The 20,701-nt window shown below is 39.8% G+C and overlaps 1 protein-coding gene across 2 annotated transcripts in view; it reads left to right on the plus strand.

The window, feature by feature from the left end:
- babam2 (BRISC and BRCA1 A complex member 2) overlaps nucleotides 1-20,701 on the plus strand; it is a 176,502-nt gene that overhangs the window by 148,086 nt on the left and 7,715 nt on the right. For both annotated transcript variants that reach the window (XM_062041738.1, XM_062041739.1), the window contains 3 exons: nucleotides 16,725-16,795; nucleotides 16,922-17,004; nucleotides 17,126-17,279. In XM_062041738.1, coding sequence (XP_061897722.1) covers nucleotides 16,725-16,795; nucleotides 16,922-17,004; nucleotides 17,126-17,279 — 308 coding nt within the window. The remainder of the gene's footprint in view (nucleotides 1-16,724; nucleotides 16,796-16,921; nucleotides 17,005-17,125; nucleotides 17,280-20,701) is intronic.

Below are 20,701 nucleotides of genomic sequence, written 5' to 3' on the forward strand. Positions count from 1 at the left end.
TAAAAGCTTTAGAACAGAGCTAGTCAATTGGCGGCCAAATCTGGGAATGACAATACACTGGACCCTGAGTTGAGTCCAAACAGACAAACATTTTTGCAGCAAATTCCTAAAGAACACTGGAGTGTTCTTGTTGCTTAGAGGAATTTGGACCACTGTAAACACTTGGCAGATCCTTGCATTCAAATGTTAACTTGCGTGTTCAAACTTTCGATTTACATAGCTGAGCCGTTTCTCAAGTCACCCCTTTTAAGGGGCCTTATCATGCTAAATAATTGTTCTTACCTGTTGGTAACTGTTTTTATGTTTTTGGGATCCCCATAGTAAGTCCCGAAAAATTTAAATCAAACCATAGAGGCATGGCGAAGGTATTTATAAAACAATCTTGCCTTCTTCTGCTCCAAACACCCATCCATCCATCCATCCATTTTCTACCGCTTGTCCCCTTCGGAGTCGCGGGGGGTGCTGGAGCCTATCTCAGCTGCATTCGGGCGGAAGGCGGGTTACACTCTGGACAAATCGCCAGCTCATCACAGGGCCAACACAGATAGACAGACAACATTCACACTCACATTCACACACTAGGGCCAATATAGTGTTGCCAATCAACCTGTGTCTTTGGAGGTGGGAGGAAGCCGGAGTACCCGGAGGGAACCCACGCAGTCACGGGGAGAACATACAAACTCCACACAGAAAGATCCCGAGTCTGGGATTGAACTCAGGACCTTCGTATTGTGAGGCACATGCACTAACCCCTGTTCCACCGTGCTGCTTGCTCCAAACACGCTGTTTGGAATTTGAGGTTTTAGTGACTTATTTTGCCTAAGTTACATCATTGAATATCTCCACATATGGTAGAGGTTTTCATGAAGAGTTTTACGCGAATCTGCTATTTTATCCAGGTATACTCCCAAGTTGTAGTCAGTAAGTTCCTTATATTTCTCTACTTGTTATGGGGCAGACTGGTCCGTACATGCACATGCATGGTAAAATCCTCCGCTGTAGTGTATAGTAGCATATAGTTATAACTTATATGTGTCAGTAGACTCGATATTCGAGCAATAAACTACAACATGGCTGACTATCTGGCCTAGAGGAGGCCCTCTGCACAAAATGTACCGCCAACAAAATGGTGCATTCCGAAGAGACAGTCATAAAGCGGCTTGAAGATGGTCTATAAAACACAATCTATGCAAAATGTTGACCAAAGGAACACCATTTCATGTTATGTAGACCAGAAAGAAGTGTTTTAAATGTAGAAAAAATCATAAAGGACCCTTTTAAGTCCTCTCCTTTTTGGCGGTTACACATTTTTTTAATAATGTGATTTATATAACTAATTTCTTGCTGTAACTTGGTTACTTCAGATGCAGCCAATAGTCATTTGTTCAACTTCTTTAGTTGTACAAGTAATGTTCCTCAAGGTTCCAGTTTATGTCCTTTCCTTTTCATCATTTGGGCTATTTAACTGGTGGCCAAAAATTGTGAGGGACTCCAATTTTTGCAGATACTTAAAAACACTAAAGTGCTGTCATAGACATGATATTTGACTGGCTTTTTGCAGAAGGTCCTTAATATCAGTGGAGTACTCTTGTATCTCTGACAAAATAAACTGACCAAAATCAAATGTGTACTGTAGAGGATGCTGGTTACCGGTATTTGGAATATACAAAATAAGACTAATATTAAAGGCGGAAGTCTGGCCCCGAACCTGGTCTTTTGCTTTCTGTAAAATAGACCCCAAAACAATGTAGTTGAATATCCCTGGTTTAAAATGTCTACGCTTTCTGTGTGCAAGTATTTCAATCTTAACAAATCAGAACCAAACTGTCGTAATCAAACACTCCACGTTATTATATGTGCATGAAAACTTTCAAAAACTACCACCAAATGTGGGTCCAATCAAGATTCAAGATTGGTTTTTTTTGTGTGCTTGTGTTGATGTGCGTTTGTGCATTCATGCACGTGTGTCCGTCATCAGCCTATGTGGGCGCTCTGGCTAACGTCCACAGGCTGTCTGGCCGCTGCTTGGTTTCTACAGGTTGACAGGTAGCTATGCAGTGTAGACGGGATGTAATGGTAATTTTCCTCAGGGAAAGACATCATGCAATTCCACTCTCTCCCCATGCATAATAAACATTGCTTCAGCTATTTTCATTCCCTGTTTACCTGGAGTCTTATGTGGGGTGTCCCTGCATGACCTCCTTCCCCCTGGCTGTTTAAGTCCAGCAGAGGTTGAAAAGCTCCCTGCATTCACAAGACAACATGGAGCCGCATCCTTTGCTGGATTATTGTAGGACATGGTGAAAAACACACCATATATAACTTCATATGAGAGCAGTATACACTGCATACAGATTTCAGTTGTTGGTAAATAGAAAAAAAAGTGTATTATTGGCTTAATATAAATCAAGCCAATAGGCCTACTGTATTACAAAGGTAATACAGTAGGCCCTTCTTTAGTCTGTTTAAAGCCCCTTTTCTTTTCTGGAACATTTTGTTCTTGACCCTCTTTACCACCAAATGTCCATGAAATTATTACATACGCCATTTGTTGTACTCACATTTTGGAAGTAGTAGTCGTGTGTTAATAATATGCAACGTCTAGATCCCGCACAGATCCAGGGTGAAGTTTCTGCTTCAACAAATAGAGATCCATGGGTGCAAAGGGGTTTAAGTGTTTGGTGTGTTTGGTATGTTGACACCAGTTGTCATACTTGCCAACTTTGAGACCTCCGAATTCGGGAGATTTGGGGGGTGTTGAGGTGGGCGGGACCGGGGGCGGGGTTAAGGGGGAGGAGTATATTTATAGCTAGAATTCACTGAAATTCAAGTATTTCTTATATATATATATATATATATATATATATATATATATATATATATATATATATATATATATATATATATATATATATATATATATATATATCTCAGACGGCAAGAGAACTTTCCAATGTTGAGGTCAGCTGTGATTCTACTTAGCGAAAAACTTTGTCCCTTCGTCCCGTGGATGTGGTACAGGCAGTGTGTGACTACAAATATTGCTTTATGGCCCGCATGGTCATCGAGTGTGCGTTTGGACGACTGAAGGCACGCTTTGGTTCACTGCGCCACCCCATGGACATTTTGTACTCCATAACTACTGTGAAGCCATGAAAGAGCCACTTAGAGCAGTCCGTGGTTGCCGCCTTGGAGTATGACCGCCATTTTCAGCCTCCAAGCCCAGGCTGGATTGCAAAAATGGAAAATGAAGGGGAAGACAAAAGAGTGAGGAGTGTCCTGACCAGATATTCAGATCCCTAGATTCATTGTTGTAAAATGTTGTTTATCGCATTGTCTTGATTCATTTATGATGACTCAGGTGTGATTCACTACAATAGGGCCCCACAGCACACTGGATTCTAGTTAATTGAAATACCACAACACTGGATATTGTTCAAAGGAGATACATTTTAATTTAAAAACTTGCACACAAAACACAGCAAACAAATGTAAAATGCACAGCAAACTATTTACAATATAGCTCTTTTAAATAACTTGACAGTGAAGTAAAGTCATCTACTGGAGAGCTTGGAGCAGATGGACGCTCAGGTGGATTCCCCCCCCCCCCCCCCCCCCCCCCGCATGCGTACTAGGTCGCGTTGCGCCGGAGGGGGTCTTAAACGGTGGCATTGTTGTGTGTGGACACGGATAAAGTTAGGTGGGATTTACCCTGGATAACCTTATCCGGTTTAGTGTAAACAGGGCCTTACTCAAGAACTTGCAGTGTGGTTGAAACAATTATATAGTCACTTCCAGACGAGAACAATACCTGATAAAAAATAAAATCTGGCAGAAAAAGACAAACATAAGACCTGTACATACAGTGCATTTGGAAAGTATTTACAGTGCTTCACTTTTTCCACATTTTGTTCTGTTGCAGCCTTATTCCAAAATAATACATTCATTTTTGTCCCCCTAATTCTACACAGAATACCCCATAATGACAATGTTAAAAACGCTTTTTTAAAGATGTTTTAAATGTATTAAAAATAAAAAGCCATGAAGGTCAAAAGTGAGCTCATGGGCATCCTGTTTCAACTGATCATCCTTGAGATGTTCCAATAGCTCAATTGGAGTCCACCTGTGGTAAATTCAGTTGGTTGGACATGATTTGGAAAGGCACACACCTGTCTTGTCCCACACTTGACAGTGCGTGGCAGAGCACAACCCAAGAATAAAGTCAAAATAATTGTCTGTAGACCTCTGAGACAGGATTGTCTCGTGGCACATATCTGGGGAAGGGTATGGAAAAATACAGGCTGCCTTCAAGGTCCAAATGAAGACAGTGGTTCCTGTCATTTGTAAATGGAAGAATTTTAGAACCACCAGGACTCTTCCAAGAGCTGGCTGGCTGTCTAAACTGAACAATTGGGGTAGAAGGGCCCGAGTCAGGGAGGTGACCAAGAACTGGATAATCACTCTGTCAGAGCTACACAGAAACCTCACAGAAAGACAACCATCAGACGAAAGCCATTCTTTTGTAAAAGTTTGCCAAAATGCACCTGAAATACTCTCAGACTATGAGAAACAAAATTCTCTGGTCGGATGAGACAAAGATTAAACTCTTTGGCGTGAAAACCAGGAGTCAAGTTTGGGGGAAACCAAACACCGCTGATCACCAGGCCAATACCATCCTTACAGTGAAGCACGGTAGCGGTAGCAGCATGCCGCAGGAACTGGGAGACTAGTCAGGAAAGAGGGAACGGTGAAAACCAGCAATAAACAGAGACATCCTAGATGAAAACCTGCTCCAGAGTGCTCTTGAACTCAGACTTGATGAGCGACGGTTCATCTTTCAGCAGGACAACGACCCTCAGCACACAGCCAAGATTTTAAAAGGAATGTCTCTGTAAATGTCCTTGAGTGGCCCATCCAGACTTGAATCCGATTTAGCATATCTGGAGAGATCTGAAAATGGCTGCGCACTGACCCTTCCCAACCAATCTGATGGAGCTAGAGAGGTGCTGCAAAGAAGAATGGGCGAAACTGCCCAAAGATATCTGTGCCAACCTTGTGGCATCATATTCAAAATGACTTGAGGCTGTAATTTCTGCCAGAGGTGCGTCAACAAAGTATTTAGCAAAAGCTGTGAATACTTTTGATTGCTTATTTTTTCACTTTTAATACATTTGGAAAATAATTAAAAAACGTTTTCACATTATCATTTTGGGGTATTGTGTATAGAGTTTTGGGGCCGAAAATGTATTTAATCCATTTTGGAATAAGGCGGTAACATAACAACATGTGAAAAAAGTGAAGCGCTGTGAATACTTTCCGGATTCACAATACCTGATACTGCTCATGAATTTGAGGCTTAAGAATGTGACAGAACAATCTGATTTGTTTTTAATCGTCATGACAACATTCTCTGCAGAGGATTTGTTATCCTTACAGTATTAGTTATATCTTCCCACTCATTGTAAAGGCTATGATTATGTTACCACAGCTAATATTGTTGCTTACTGCACCTTGGCTGTGAAACACATAAAAAGTGGAGTTAGATGTCTTCAAAGATAGTTACAATTTGTAACAATTTTCTGTACTTTAAGTTATCAATGTAAACTTAATCTTGTAATCTTCTGGTGCTGCACCAGAACCATTTTTTCTGCCCTGTTTTTTTTTTTACGATCATAGAAAATCAGAAATCTGTTGGAAATTTGAGAACCAACACAGAACCAGCACTGACATTTTCTCAATGCACCTTTCAAAAACTCATGATTCAAGATTTGATCTTCAACGTTTTATTGTTGTTTTGTTTGTCACACTGGAGAAATGCTCCAAGAGTCTGATTCTAACTTTTACTTTTGTTTTCTCTTAACTGTGTCATGATCAAGCTTTTGTTTTGACTGCAGTTTGTCTTCAAAAAACAAAAAGGTTCATTTTAGGCTCAAATAGTTACCGTATTTTTCGGAGTATAAGTCGCACCAGAGTATAAGTCGCACCGGCCGAAAATGCATAAAAAAGAAGGAAAAAAACATATATAAGTCGCACTGGAGTATAAGTCGCATTTTTGGGGGAAATTTATTTGATAAAACCCAACACCAAGAATAGACATTTGAAAGGCAATTTAAAATAAATCAAGAATAGTGAACAACAGGCTGAATAAGTGTACGTTATATGACGCATAAATAACCAACTGAGAACGTGCCTGGTATGTTAATGTAACATATTATGGTAAGAGTCATTCAAATAACTATAACATATAGAACATGCTATACGTTTACCAAACAATCTGTCACTCCTGATCGCTAAATCCGATGAAATCTTATACGTCTAGTCTCTTACGTGAATGAGCTAAATAATATTATTTGATATTTTACGGTAATGTGTTAATAATTTCACACATAAATCGCTCCAGAGTATAAGTCGCACCCCCGGCCAAACTATGAAAAAAACTGCGACTTATAGTCCGAAAAATACGGTACTTTTGAGACAGCATACCCCAAATTTTAATGTGGCAAGATGGTAATAGCATTGTAACCTAGGTAAATTGAGAAGGAAAAACAAAAGCTAATTTTAGTAATATGTTAATTCCACTGTCATTGTTTCATCCAAGACCTCTATATACTACAGCCTTTTAGAACTGTACTGACAAAGTGGGTTACAGCAACACGGTTTTTGATTTTTGATTATGATTTAGAGAACTGTTACAGTGGAACCTTAAAATTCAAATGCCCCTAACTCATACAATTCTGAATTTCTCTAAGATTCCAAATATTGAGACCTCAGCCCACTGTATGTACTACAGACTCACATTCAATGTAGTAAGGGAAGTTGTTGTACAGTTGTTACAAGGGAGTAGGTACCAAAATGTATATAGATGCTATTTAAATTAAAGGGGATCACAACATTTTTTATTATTGGCTTCATTTTAACAGAAAATCTTACAATACAATACAAATATGTTTCTTATTGCACTCAAAGAACAATTTAAGGGGATTGGAATTTCAATTAAAAGGCATTTAACACACTGGCATTTTCTTATTGCACTCAAAGAACAATTTACAATTTTCCGTATTACACATTGCCTGCCATAATCTAGGATTAGGTTAGAATAGAATAGAAAGCTTTATTGACATTTTATTAAATGCTTCATAATTTATGGTTGCCAGTTTTGATCTGTGCTTTAAGACAAATACAATCATTAGTAAATACTAAAAATAATACTGTGGCTAGAAATACACATACAAGACATGTAACAGGTAAAATACACAGTGTTAAAGATAAAACACAAATTGTAGGAATTTGTTACCTTCCGTCATTGCACTTGCATTAGTTTGCGCTATGTGGGCGATTTTGACTATGCCTTTGGCGAGGCATGTTTTAAAGCACCGCTTGCAGGTTTCTGTGTTTAAAGCATCACCTTTATTGTGAGTCTCGAAGCTAAAATACCTCCATATTGCGCTATAAGGACTGGGCCCTATTTATCATGATCAAGCTTTTGTTTTGACTGCAGTTTGTCTTCAAAAAACAAAAAGGTTCATTTTAGGCTCAAATAGTTACCGCATTTTTCGGAGTATAAATCGCACCGGAGTATAATTCGCACCTGCCGAAAATGCATAATAAAGAAGGAAAAAAACATATATAAGTCACACTGGAGTATAAGTCGGATTTTTTGGGAACATTTATTTGATAAAATCCAACACCAAGAATAGACATTTGAAAGGCAATTTAAAATAAATAAAGAATAGTGAACAACAAGCTGAATAAGTGTACGTTATATGACGCATAAATAACCAACTGAGAACGTGCCTGGTATGTTAATGTAACATATTATGGTAAGAGTCATTCAAATAACTATAACATATAGAACATGCTATACGTTTACCAAACAATCTGTCACTCCTAATCGCTAAATCCGATGAAATCTTATACGTCTAGTCTCTTACGTGAATGAGCTAAATAATATTATTTGATATTTTACGGTAATGTGTTAATAATTTCACACATAAGTCGCTCCTGAGGATAAGTCGCACCCCCGGCCAAACTATGAAAAAAACTGTGACTTATAGTCCGAAAAATACGGTAGTAGAATTTCCCTTGTGGATCAATAAAGTTTGTCTAAGTCTAAGTCTTTTCCTCTCCACTTTTTTCTGCTTGTATGCGCTTTCTTTGTGCGTGCTGACACACCTTGCATGAGCGTCACCGCCGCACGGCAGCATGTGGATTAAAAAACAATGGCAGCATAGTATCGTTTTTAATTCATTAGTACCGCTGTATTTTGTTAGTACCAGTATATCTTACAACCCTACTCGGGATGTTTAACGATAAACAATACTAAAATCTTACGGTACGATTTTGTCACGGTACTAAGGCCGCAGTACGGGATTATCGCGTGATTGTCAAAAAAATTAAGAAGACTCTGTAAAAATGTCATAGTGTGTGAAATAAAGTGTTGCAGAAATGTTAAGAATAAACACACTTACTGTAATTGAACACCAAGATAATACGCAAATGTTCTAATTATAGCTTAATTCAAACAGGTATTTTTTAAGTGCAAAGAATGGTGCAGGAAAGTCCAGTGTTTCAAGTCTTTGAACTGACAATGTAAACATTCAGTGTAACAAGTGTAAAACAATAATGTTCAGTTTAGTGTCTCGAGACTAAAACCTGTGTCCTCTGCAGTGGACATTTTTGTGTTAGTTTGGGGAACTTCGCTGGCTTCTGGGTTTCACATCAAGGAATTTTCCGGGTTATTGTTCATCAAGTGGCTTTTCATATTACTCTTATTCCCCCAATTGTTGTAGACGTCGCTGTGTGCAGTGTCGGCAAACTCATATTTATTTTGCATGTCCATGATCCCACACAAGGAGAAGGAAAAAAAACTGCTTGCTTGTCTACTCATTCATTGGACCGACGAGAGACTTCAACAACATGTTTTCCCTTCGATTGTATGCGTCTCTACATGAACTTAGCAGGAGTTGCCACTCGGCTTGCCCCACCCATGCACAGGGGATCATGGGAGATGTAGTTTACTTTTAATTCCAGCCCACTCAGTAATTCCAAAAGAAAACTACACAAACGGGTATTCGTTTGATACGTCGCATGCCGTGGCATTATGATAGCAGTTTGAAACAGAAATATTGTGATATTAACATCCCGATACAACCGTTGTTATTACACTCGTGTGACAATGTTGTAACACAGTGCATAGGATGCCTCTGCCACACCACATGTATTTTTAATTTATGACAGTTAAAAATACCCATTTAATAAAGGTTTTACGATGACAACTACAGTTATGACAACTACTGTAGACAACCGTCTTTTGAAAGCCCCCAAAAATCGAAGGCTGACCAGCATCCTGAAATGCATAGTTCGACCTTACAGGTTCCGTTTTGTTTGGTTCCTTGGCAGATTTTCACAAAGAAAACAATTGCATGTATATTAGATTTTTTGTTTGTGCCTGTCTGGCTGCTGCTGTCTTAGTTTATCTCAATTTGTGTCCAGCCAATCACCCCTTTACCTATGTGCCCTCATGATTTGCTAACTCATTGCCTTAGTAGTTCATGTAGTTCAGATAGTTTGTGCTTTATTTTTCTACTTGCCTGTAGTCCTTGAATGTTTGGTTATTAGCTGAAATTTGACAACAGTCTTGAGTCTGTTTGTTGTCTGTTTTTGGGTCCACTCACCCACGCCTCCATTAGAGTAACAGTAATCAGTGTCAGTTTAAAAGAGTTTGGAGCATTAGAACTAATACATGCTTCTATTTTCTTCCTACTTCTGTTTTTAGCAGTTGGTCTTGGATCAAAAGAACTACAGGCCCTTGCCGGTTCCACCTGCATGTAGTAGTGTAATATAATATATTTTAGGGAAATACACTTTAGGGTCACATATATTTGACCAGATCTTTTCGTCCAGGCATAACTGTGAAGTCACATGTCAAGTCAGCTACTCTAAGGGAAAAAAGAGGGGGTGGTGTGAATGATTTTATGACACAGAGATTTGTTCATCACACAGCAGGAAGCACTTCCGGTGATGATAGTTTTTCACACTCCTTTACACGAATACAAGCACAAACATAGTAAATGACTGTGCGTGGGAAGCAGCCATGGGTGCGGGCAGGTTTGAATACTTGCAGAGCAACATCACCTGTGTTGCATCACCCAAAGCTGAAGGCTAACATTACAGCAACAAATCACAACGAGTTGGGGGCAGGAAATGCTTTCTCAGTATGGATGTGAAAGTTAAATCACCCACATTTTGTACAGCACATGCATGCATCCAAACACTATTAAACAAACAGATTAGCATGTATGCGGCCTTGCTGCTTATGATAAAAGCCAAGTGGCTGCCCCATGTAAACATAATTAAGCTGAGTCATGGAGCATGTCCGTGGCCGTGTTACAGCTTTTGCAAAGAAGAGACTCATCATTATGAAAATCCAAGATACTCTACAAAACAACACCATTACATATTTTATGACTAGCCATTGTTGTGTATTTGTTGAGCAATTAAGTAAATATCACACAATTATTAATACATACTGTACATAGTTACTTACCCACATGCATAGGTACATACTCTCCCAAATACAGTACATACTGTACATACATCCACATGCACATTCACTGCACATACATACATACATATACACATACTGTACATATACAAACACATATGCATACCTACACTCAAGCAATATAATCACATTTCATTAAACATGTATTAACGTGGTTCCCCTAGGGGAAACTGGGTAAAACCTGGCACACTGACAAAGCTTAACCTAATGTTACGATAACAATCTACAAGGTTATTACAGTTTGCTTCTCTTTCTTCCCCTCCATGTATCTGCTTTCTTTTGTAATTCAAGTTATCATTGCATGTACTCTATGTACTGTTGCATTTGAAACACTTGTATTGTTAATAATAGAAGTCATTATTGTTATTATTCATTATCAATAGTACTATTTCTATTGGTATTTATATTGCTCCATTTGTAGTGCAATAATGTTAATTATCATTTCTATGTTATTAATATTTACTTCACTTACTGCTTATTTGCTATCACTTTTCGTATCATATTTATACATATCATATTTGCTGATGCTGTTCTGTTGTTGTTGTGGTTGTTATTGTTATTGTTGTTGTTGAAATTGTTGTCTCTCTGTCTTACCCCGCTATTGTCCCGGCAATTTCCCCCGCTGTCTTTTTTCTCTTCTTTTTCTCTCCCCTCCTGCTCTGGTCCGGCTGCACCAAACATTAATATAAATCCATTCAATAAAGTCCAATACAAATAAGGCAACAAGAAAAGTATCCCACACTTCGCTTTTGTAAAGTAAATCTGTACAGCAAATATGGGCGTCTACATCAACAATATGATTTGCCTGAGTAGCTGGACAAGACAAAAAATATATATATATATATATATATATATATATATATATATATATATATATATCTATATATATATATATATATATATATCTATATATATATATATATATATATATATATAGATATATATATATATATATATATATACATATATATATCACAATTAGTAGAAACAGGTTAAGTGAAAAATGACTTCTGTAAAATGAGTGAATACATTGTTGAATTTAAGTAGCGTTTTTGTCACTACAAAAGCCAATGGGAAAACTCTGGCCATTGTGAAAACTTTGCACAACTCTGTTGCTTTTGTGTATGGATGAGGAAAACAGTTATTGCCGTACGTGTGCTGATTTCATTTTGTTCAATGACCGACATGAGTGGAACTTATAATATGCAAGAACCATTAAAAAACAATATTGTTCATCGCATTCATGAATGCTTATTTTACACATAATGTACTTATTGAATGATCATCTAAAGTCTCACAATATTGAGGCACAACAAATGATTGGAGAAAATGTATTTGTTATCAAACAGTGCTTATTGACATTAAATCTCTGTCCACTTAAAGGCCTACTGAAATGATTTTTTTTTTAATTTAAACGGGGATAGCAGATCCATTCTATGTGTCATACTTGATCATTTCGCGATATTGCCATATTTTTGCTGAAAGGATTTAGTATAGAACAACGACGATAAAGTTGCAACTTTTGGTCTCTGATAAAAAAAAGCCTTGCCCCTACCGGAAGTAGCGTGACGTAGTCAGTTGTTCGCCTCCTCATATTTTCCTATTGTTTTCAACGCAGCTAGAGCGATTCAGACCGAGAAAGCGACGATTACCCCATTAATTTGAGCGAGGATGAAAGATTCGTGGATGAGGAACGTTAGAGTGACGAACTAGAATGGAGTGCAAGACATATCTTTTTTCGCTCTGACCGTAAGTTAGGTACAAGCTGGCTCATTGGATTCCACACTCTCTCCTTTTTCTATTGTGGATCACGGATTTGTATTTTAAACCACCTCGGATACTATATCCTCTTGAAAATGAGAGTCGAGAACGCGAAATGGACATTCACAGTGTCTTTTATCTTCACGACAATACATCGGCGAAGCTCTTTAGCTACTGAGCTAACGTGATAGCATCTGGCTCAAATGCAGATAGAAACAAAATAAATAAATCCCTGACTGGAAGGATAGACAGAAGATCAACAATACTATTAAACCATGTACATGTAACTACACGGTTAATAATTCTCAGCCTGGCAAAGCTTAACAATGCTGTTGCTAACGACGCCATTGAAGCTAACTTAGCAACCGGACCTCACAGAGCTATGATAAAAACATTAGCGCTCCACCTACGCCAGCCAGCCCTCATCTGCTCATCAACACCCGTGCTCACCTGCGTTCCAGCGATCGACGGCGCGACGAAGGACTTCACCCGATCACAGATGTGGTTGGCGGCTAGCGTCGGCTATCCAAGTAAGTCCTCCTGGTTGTGTTGCTACAGCCAGCCGCTAATACACCGATCCCACCTACAACTTTCTTCTTTGCAGTCTCCATTGTTCATTAAACTAATTGCAAAAGATTCACCAACGCAGATGTCCAGAATACTGTGGAGTTATGAGATGAAAACAGAGCTATTTTGTATTGTTTTCAATGGGGTACCAATACTTCTGTTTCACTGGCTACGTCACGCGCATACGTCATCATCCAAAGCTGTTTTCAACCGGAAGTTTAGCGGGAAATTTAAAATTGCACTTTATAAGTTAACCCGGCCGTATTGGCATGTGTTGCAATGTTAAGATTTCCTCATTGATATATAAACTATCAGACTGCGTGGTCGGTAGTAGTGGGTTTCAGTAGGCCTTTAATCTCATGTGGACAGAGATTTTGTTAAAACCCAATTGTGTTGGAATTTAACATAATTTCAGGACTATAAAGCGCACCTAAATATAAGCACACCCACTTAATTCTTGGACCAAGTCTATTGTGTACAGACAGTATATTGGCTGCACATGTATTTAAGTCACAGGTGTATACATTTAAACATGAAATAATTACACAGAAGCTTTTGTTCATTTACAAATCTAACAAAAGACATTGCCTGTAACACGGCTTACATTAGCCTACTGCAGGTATTTAGTGCTGTCTTCATCCTCCCCCTCCTGTGCCCTGGGGCCGTCTTTTTTGGTGTTCGAATTGAGGGGACTCAACGTTGTTTCTTCCGGCGTTTTCACTTTCGTCTCAAGGTGGGTCGCCGTTGGGCTTGTGCCATCTTCTTCAGCACACGGTTATCCGGCCTTTCTGGGCCCGTTAGTTGTGGTGGATTTCCGTTCTGTTTCCTTTTTCAATGACTGGGCCAATTGCATTTGGCTTTGGGGGGTGTTTCATGTGCATTTTGTCGTGTCTTCGCCATGATGAGGGTCCTAAATCTGCTTAATAACTGATACAATGATTATTTGAGTGTGTTTGATTTAATGTGAGCAATATCATTGATCTGATGTGACGAGGCTAAATTCATTGGGTGCACGTGCAGCTTGCAAACCTGGAAAAATCTATAAACTAGCTGCAGCATTGTGTAAAGCGCAGGATTCAAAGCATGGGAAAAAAGTTGCGGCTTATTGTCTGGAAATCACAGTATACGTCTGTATGGCCTATTACAGAATGACCAATAGCATTTTTTGGAAGTATACTATGAAAAAGCACACCAGGAGGACTCAAAAGTGAGAATTGTCGACCAAACATAAATTTTTTCGGATAGACAAAATATGGGCATCCTAATTAAAACATTTTTACTGAAAGAACTGCAGATTTGTATCTTATAGATCCTGGATTTTTTTACCTGCAAATTTGTGTTCTGCATGTTCCTTATGCGCTCTTTACTGAGTTGTGTGCTTCTTGAGATGTTTTCTTTCTTTCTTGGTAAGTGGCGTGTTCTCTCTATTTGTCTGGAGCCAGTCCCCGTCATGGTTGGCTAATTCGCTTGCTGAAAGCATTCTCACCTGCTCAACCATGCCCTGACCATACCTCGAGCTCATCTTTTTTTTAATTAAAATAATTGTTAATCACACCTGTCAACATGCAGTAGAAGTCACACTGGACATTTTTTTTAACGTAGATACTTTAAAGAAAATAAAGCAAACCTTAAAATTGCACTGGTGTTTTTATGCATGTTTAGGGCGGTCTCAAAGGAAAGAGTGGTAAAAACTGGCCATCGTAGCTCAGAAAAGTTTGTACATCTCACTTTGACGGCTGTCGTGAGTGCAGCTAAAAGAAAACACCATAACATTACATTATTTTTACTATTCTCACATAAACACTAAGCGCTAAATTGTGTCCTTTTTCTGGTGCCATAACAACAGTGTAAACATGCAATAAATTAAATGATCCTACCCATTTCACTTCAAGCAGTGTGGCTAGGGTTCATCGTTTATTACTGCAAAAATATCACAATGTAAAACAGACCTAAGACAAGCCCCTTTCTATGTCCATACCAATTAGAAGGGTGTGCCTTGCTCATGAAGTCAAACCACAGTTTGGAAAAACATTAGAGAAGTAACTTTTTTTGTACAGTACACATATACATATGTAATATCTTTATTGAAGCCACCTGCAACAGACAGTTCCTTTCAAGTAACATTTTCCAGATTATATTAGAGCTTTAAATGCAAAAGCAGCTTATTTAACTGTCAAGTGTTGTAAGGAAAACCTTTGTACTTATATGTGCACAAAGATGGCATGTAATGCTATTTGTACTCTGAATCCAAGCATTACAAACGTCACCCTTGTTAATCTTTCTCCCGTCCTCAGCTTTGTTTACATTGTAGGCAGGTTCGTTCTGAATGCCTCTCACTTTGTTTTCACACCAAAAATACCTCTGAAATCATACCTTCTGTCATTCTCTACAGAATAAGTCTTTAACAAAACTTTTAGTGTGACAAGAGCTACGTGACAACTTTCTCTTGACAGATAGATCCTGCGCATTTCATGGGATTTGGAAGACAATTACCACTTGAATCTGTACTTTCACACTTAACTGCAAATTGTGGCTTTTGCACGGAAGCTAATACAGTGGGGCGACGTGGCTGGGTTGGTAGAGTGGCCGTGTGAAAAACTTGAGGGTTCCAGGTTCTATCCCCGCTACCGCCGTCCGATTCACTGCCGTTGTGTCCTTGGTCAAACATTTAACCCACCTGCTCCCAGTGCCACCTACACTGGTTTAAATGTAACTTAAAATATGTAGATAATGGGTTTCACTATGTAAAACCACAAATTGCTTGTCCATTGCTTTCTTTGGACTCATATTATTATGCCTAATTTTGTTGTGATGCCCCGCTGGATGCATTAAACAATGTAACAACGTTTTCCAAAATAAATCAACTCAAGTTATGGAAAAAAATGCCAACATGGCACTGCCATATTTATTATTGAAGTCACAAAGTGCATTATTTTTTTCAACATGCCTCAAAACAGCAGCTTGGTATTTGGGACATGCTCTCCCTGAGAGAGCATGAGGAGGTTGAGGTGGGCGGGGTTGGGGGGGACAGGGTTGAGGTGGAGGGGGGGGGGGGTAGCCAGGGGTGTATATTGTAGCGTCCCGAAAGAGTTAGTGCTGCAAGGGGTTCTGGGTATTTGTTCTGTTGTGTTTATGTTGTGTTACGGTGCGGATGTTCTCCAGAAATGTGTTTGTCATTCTTGTTTGGTGTGGTTTCACAGTGTGGCGTATATTTGTAACAGTGTTAAAGTTGTTTATACGTCCACCCTCAGTGTGACCTGTATGGCTGTTGACCAAGTATGCCTTGCATTCACTTGTGTGAGTGAGAAGCCGTAGATATTATGTGACTGTGCCAGCACGCAAAGGAAGTGCCTTTAAAGTTTATTGGTGCTCTGGACTTCTCCCTACGTCCGTGTACACAGCGGCGTTTTAAAAAGTCATACATTTTACTTTTGAAACCGATACCGATAATTTTGAAACCGATAATTTCCGATATTACATTTTAAAGCATTTATTGGCCGATAATATCGGCAGTCTGATATTATCGGACATCCCAAATTAGTACCATCGTAAAAGTACCAAACTGTCACCTATATCGGATATGTAACAATACACAACCTGTGGTGTAACCGTATTTATTTTGTCCTAGTGTTTTTTTTCCTCATTTAATTTAATATACTGTAGGCAAGAAAGAAAAAGACAGCAATTCATTTAAAAAACAAAGAGCTTCTTAAGTTGGATTAACTTCTCATTTGTTTCACATTACATGAGCATTGCTGTCAAGCCTTATCTCATTTTTCTGTTTTGTTTTTTGCAGTTTCTTTAAAGTAATCCCCCTGTTTTTTATGTGAAGGTGCAGTATGTCATCCAAGGCTACCACAAGAGGCGGGAGTACATTGCTGCATTCCTTAGCCACTTTGGAATGTGAGTTAACAAGAGAGGATCACATCCTCTACTCAAGGCGTTAGCAGGCTTTTATTTGTCTCTGCCTCTAATCTTTTACCAGACTTCATAGTGTACATAATAAGTGTGTGTGTGTATGTTTTGCAGGGGAGTGGTGGAGTATGATGCTGAGGGATTTACAAAGCTTACCCTTCTACTCATGTGGAAAGATTTTTGCTTCCTAGTACACGGTAGGTGTATTAAAAAAAAAATCAAAGTGCCCTATGTTGAGGCATGCTTTTTTTCATACAGAGCAACCTCTTCCTCTCAGCCTCATTACCCCCTTTATTGTGTCCCTCCTCTACTTTGCAGTGGATCTCCCGCTGTACTTTCCCAGAGACCAGCCCACCCTCACGTTTCAGTCCGTGTACCACTTCACCAGCAGCGGGCAGCTTTATTCTCAGGTGCAAAAGGCGTATCCTTACAGCCCACGCTGGGACGGCAATGAGATGGCCAAGAGGGCAAAGTAAGCACAAATGTTACACATTAGAAGCCCTTCAGAGTCTAAGCCTTTTGGAACATTAAGTCTTTTTAGGATGATGAAGTAGTTTGTGCCTTGACAAAGATGAGCATTATCTCCTTTAGCCTTAATAGCACAAAATCAAAGGTCACAATGCTTTATTTTTTTGGGCAAGATCTCTGCAGGCCCTAATTTTAACCTAAGCTCTGGTTCTGTTTAAAGCAGTGATTCTCAATTGGTGAGTACTGAATTCGATACTTTTATACTTACCGACCAAATTCCGCCATTACTACCAATTCACATTAAATCAAATGGTCCAATATTTCGATACTTTTGTTGCACATTACGTCCCTTTTGGTTGCACGCTCTGCACCGGCTCAAGCACTTGGCAGGCAAACAGGCATATTCATAGCAGACTGGTAATGTTGCAATGTTCTATGTCAACAAAGCAAGCATGCTTGATCGAAAATTCTCAAATTTTGGCTCCACATTTAAAAATACACTAGCTCCAAGGTAATTTACTGTACATGGATATGGATATGCCATATACATGTTACTGATTAACATTAGCGATTTTGCATGGTAATTTCAACACCTTCAAATTTGGTAATAAAAACTACAACTAAGATGCAATCAAACAGCTGGTGTGTAATAAGTACAATATACTTACAGTATAAACACTTTGTAAGGCTCATCAAAAGACAAGACATTGGCAACATATATTATTTATTACTCATTGCGTTTTACTTTTGTTGCTGTATGTAAAAATGGTACCGCTGAAGTGGCAGCTGATTGCAGAAGTTCTGTGCACTTTTATATCCTCCTTTAAATTCTTTAATATTTCCCTCTTGTTTTTCATGTGTTTTTACTTTATTTTTTGTGGACGTTTTGGATCTGCACTGCAACCAAATAATTTCCCCAGTGTGGGATAAATTAGTGTTAATTTTGACAAGTTTTTAATGTAGTTTTATTTATAGTCTTTTGACGAAAATGTATTTTAGTTTTAGTCATATGTTAGTTATCTACATTGATTTAGTTTTAGTCTATTTTTAGTCCACTCATTTCCTCAATTTTTGGTCGACTAAAATTAAATTGAATTTTTTTTACCTAAGTACTAAGTGTAAAAGGATAACACATCTTTGAAGTTGTCTTGATACCACTTTTATTAAGGTTATCACAATTACTGTACAGCATAATAAATCAACACTGCATAACGTAGCATATACAGATGCATTCCAAAAAATCTGATTATAGTGCATCACATTATTTCAGAATCAATAGAGACTAAGAGACAGATTAAAGTCTCAGAATTATTTCCAGTCATTTTTTGAACGTTCATTCAATAGAGTGTAGTATACAATGGAGCAAATCGTCTGCGATTTTACTACACAAACAAGCTGGGTAGAGCGAGGTGCATGGCGGCGTACAACGTATTCACATGCTCTGAGCGGACTGTAAAATTAAATGATGCGCAGTGCGTACTAATTGTATTTATTTAACAGGAAATAATGTCAACGGAACATAAACATTTATTTGACACTCAAACCTTACTTTAGGAATGTAATGAGAACTGCTATAAATCAGTGTTACATTATTTACATACCGTATTTTTCGGACTATAAGTCCCTCCGGAGTATACGTCGCACCGACCGAAAATTATTCAATTTTAGGACTAGATGGAACAATCCCATGATACAAAATAACCTGAGTAGAGTGGTAACAGTAGGCTACATCCTTCGGAGCTGCTTCAAAGCGGTTATGGTGTTGGACCTAGTTGGGTGAGATTGCAAAATGGGGGACTGGGGAGGAGGGGGGATGGTTGACAGCTTCATTGGGGTCATCAGGTAGGCACCCTCCTTCACCGGTGTTTCAATGATAGGCCCACGACACCTCCAAAGGGCTCATCTGCAACACCTGGCGTCCCAGGTGAGCCCCCCTCTGCTTTTAACCATTGTGTGATGTAGGTCTTACTGGAGCTCCAGATGGTGTCTCTCCTCTTCACCCACAGCCACCGACTGGCTGTCTCTGCTGCTCCTGAAAGGGCTTTGATGGTGTTTCGCAGGGTTTGGCCTCGAACTCCAATGTCCTTAAGCAGCCTGATGGTTGTCCGGCCCACAAAACCTCTGCAGCCAACTTCCACTGGGCAGACCTTGGCATTCTACCCATTCTGCTCAGCATCAGCTGCCAGTTCGGTTTACTTAAGGCTTTTGCGTTCAAATGCCTCCTCCACAGCAGCCTTCCACGGAACCGTGAGTTCTATTATGTACACGATATGCAGTGAGGAGGACCAGAGCACAAGGTCTGGTCTGAGGTTTGATCTGGCTATCTCTGAAGGAAAGCAGAGCTTTTGATTGAGATCCACCGCCATTTTCCAGTCACGAGCCTTTCCGAGCTGGTATATGTCAATCAATCAATCATCAATCAATGTTTATTTATATAGCCCTAAATCACAAGTGTCTCAAAGGGCTGCACAAGCCACAACGACATCCTCGGTACAAAGCCCACACAAGGGCAAGGAAAACTCACCCCAGTGGGACGTCGATGTGAATGACTATGAGAAACCTTGGAGAGGACCGCATTTGTGGGTAACCCCCCCCCCCCCCCCCCCCCCCCGCCCCCCCCTCTCCCCCCCTCTAGGGGAGACCGAAAGCATTGGATATCGAGTGGGTCTGACATAGTATTGTGAAAGTCCAGTCCATAGTGGAAGTCCAGTCCATAGTGGGGCCAGCAGGAAACCATCCCGAGCGGAGACGGGTCAGCAGTGCATCAACAGCATATGTCCTTTGGTTGACTCTGCACCTTCTCGGATGAACTCTCTTGTGGATGTATGATTTAATTTTGGCGGGGGCAGGGCATTGATCTTCACTCTTCTGGCCTCTAACGTGGCTGCTAGACACTTCAGAACCTGGTTGTGCCGCCAGGTGTAGCGCCCTTTTGACAGACTTGTCTTGCAGCCAACGAAAATGTGCTTGAGGTTAGCTGGATATGGACAGAGGGGGCATGTGGGGTCCTCTCCGTACCACTGTTTGAGGTTGGAGGGGGAGGGAAGGACATCATAAGTGGAGCATAAGATGAAGCTGATGTGAACTGCCTCCATGCCCATTAGCTCCCTCCATGAGACCTTTCTCCTCTCAACTCCTTCCCAGCTCATCCACTGTCCTTGCTTGCCTTGTGAGACAGCCTTTGCACATCTAGTTGCCTGCTCGTGCCGACGTACCTCCTCTACAACCAGCCGACGTCGCTGAGCTGGAGCAGCCGTATGCCACAACGGTCTGCTCTCACCAAGGCCAAGGCCTCCTCTCCCCTGCTGCACAAGGCCAATGATGTCTCTGTGCCTAAGATCTTCCTTTGCCTGCAGAGTAGCTGCCGCTGCAGTCCATTTCCTTCCGGTCACCAAGGTAGGAGTTGTTTGGGCAGCACATGGGTCA

Source organism: Entelurus aequoreus, linkage group LG03 (assembly GCF_033978785.1).
Source record: "Entelurus aequoreus isolate RoL-2023_Sb linkage group LG03, RoL_Eaeq_v1.1, whole genome shotgun sequence".
Taxonomy (NCBI): domain Eukaryota; kingdom Metazoa; phylum Chordata; class Actinopteri; order Syngnathiformes; family Syngnathidae; genus Entelurus; species Entelurus aequoreus.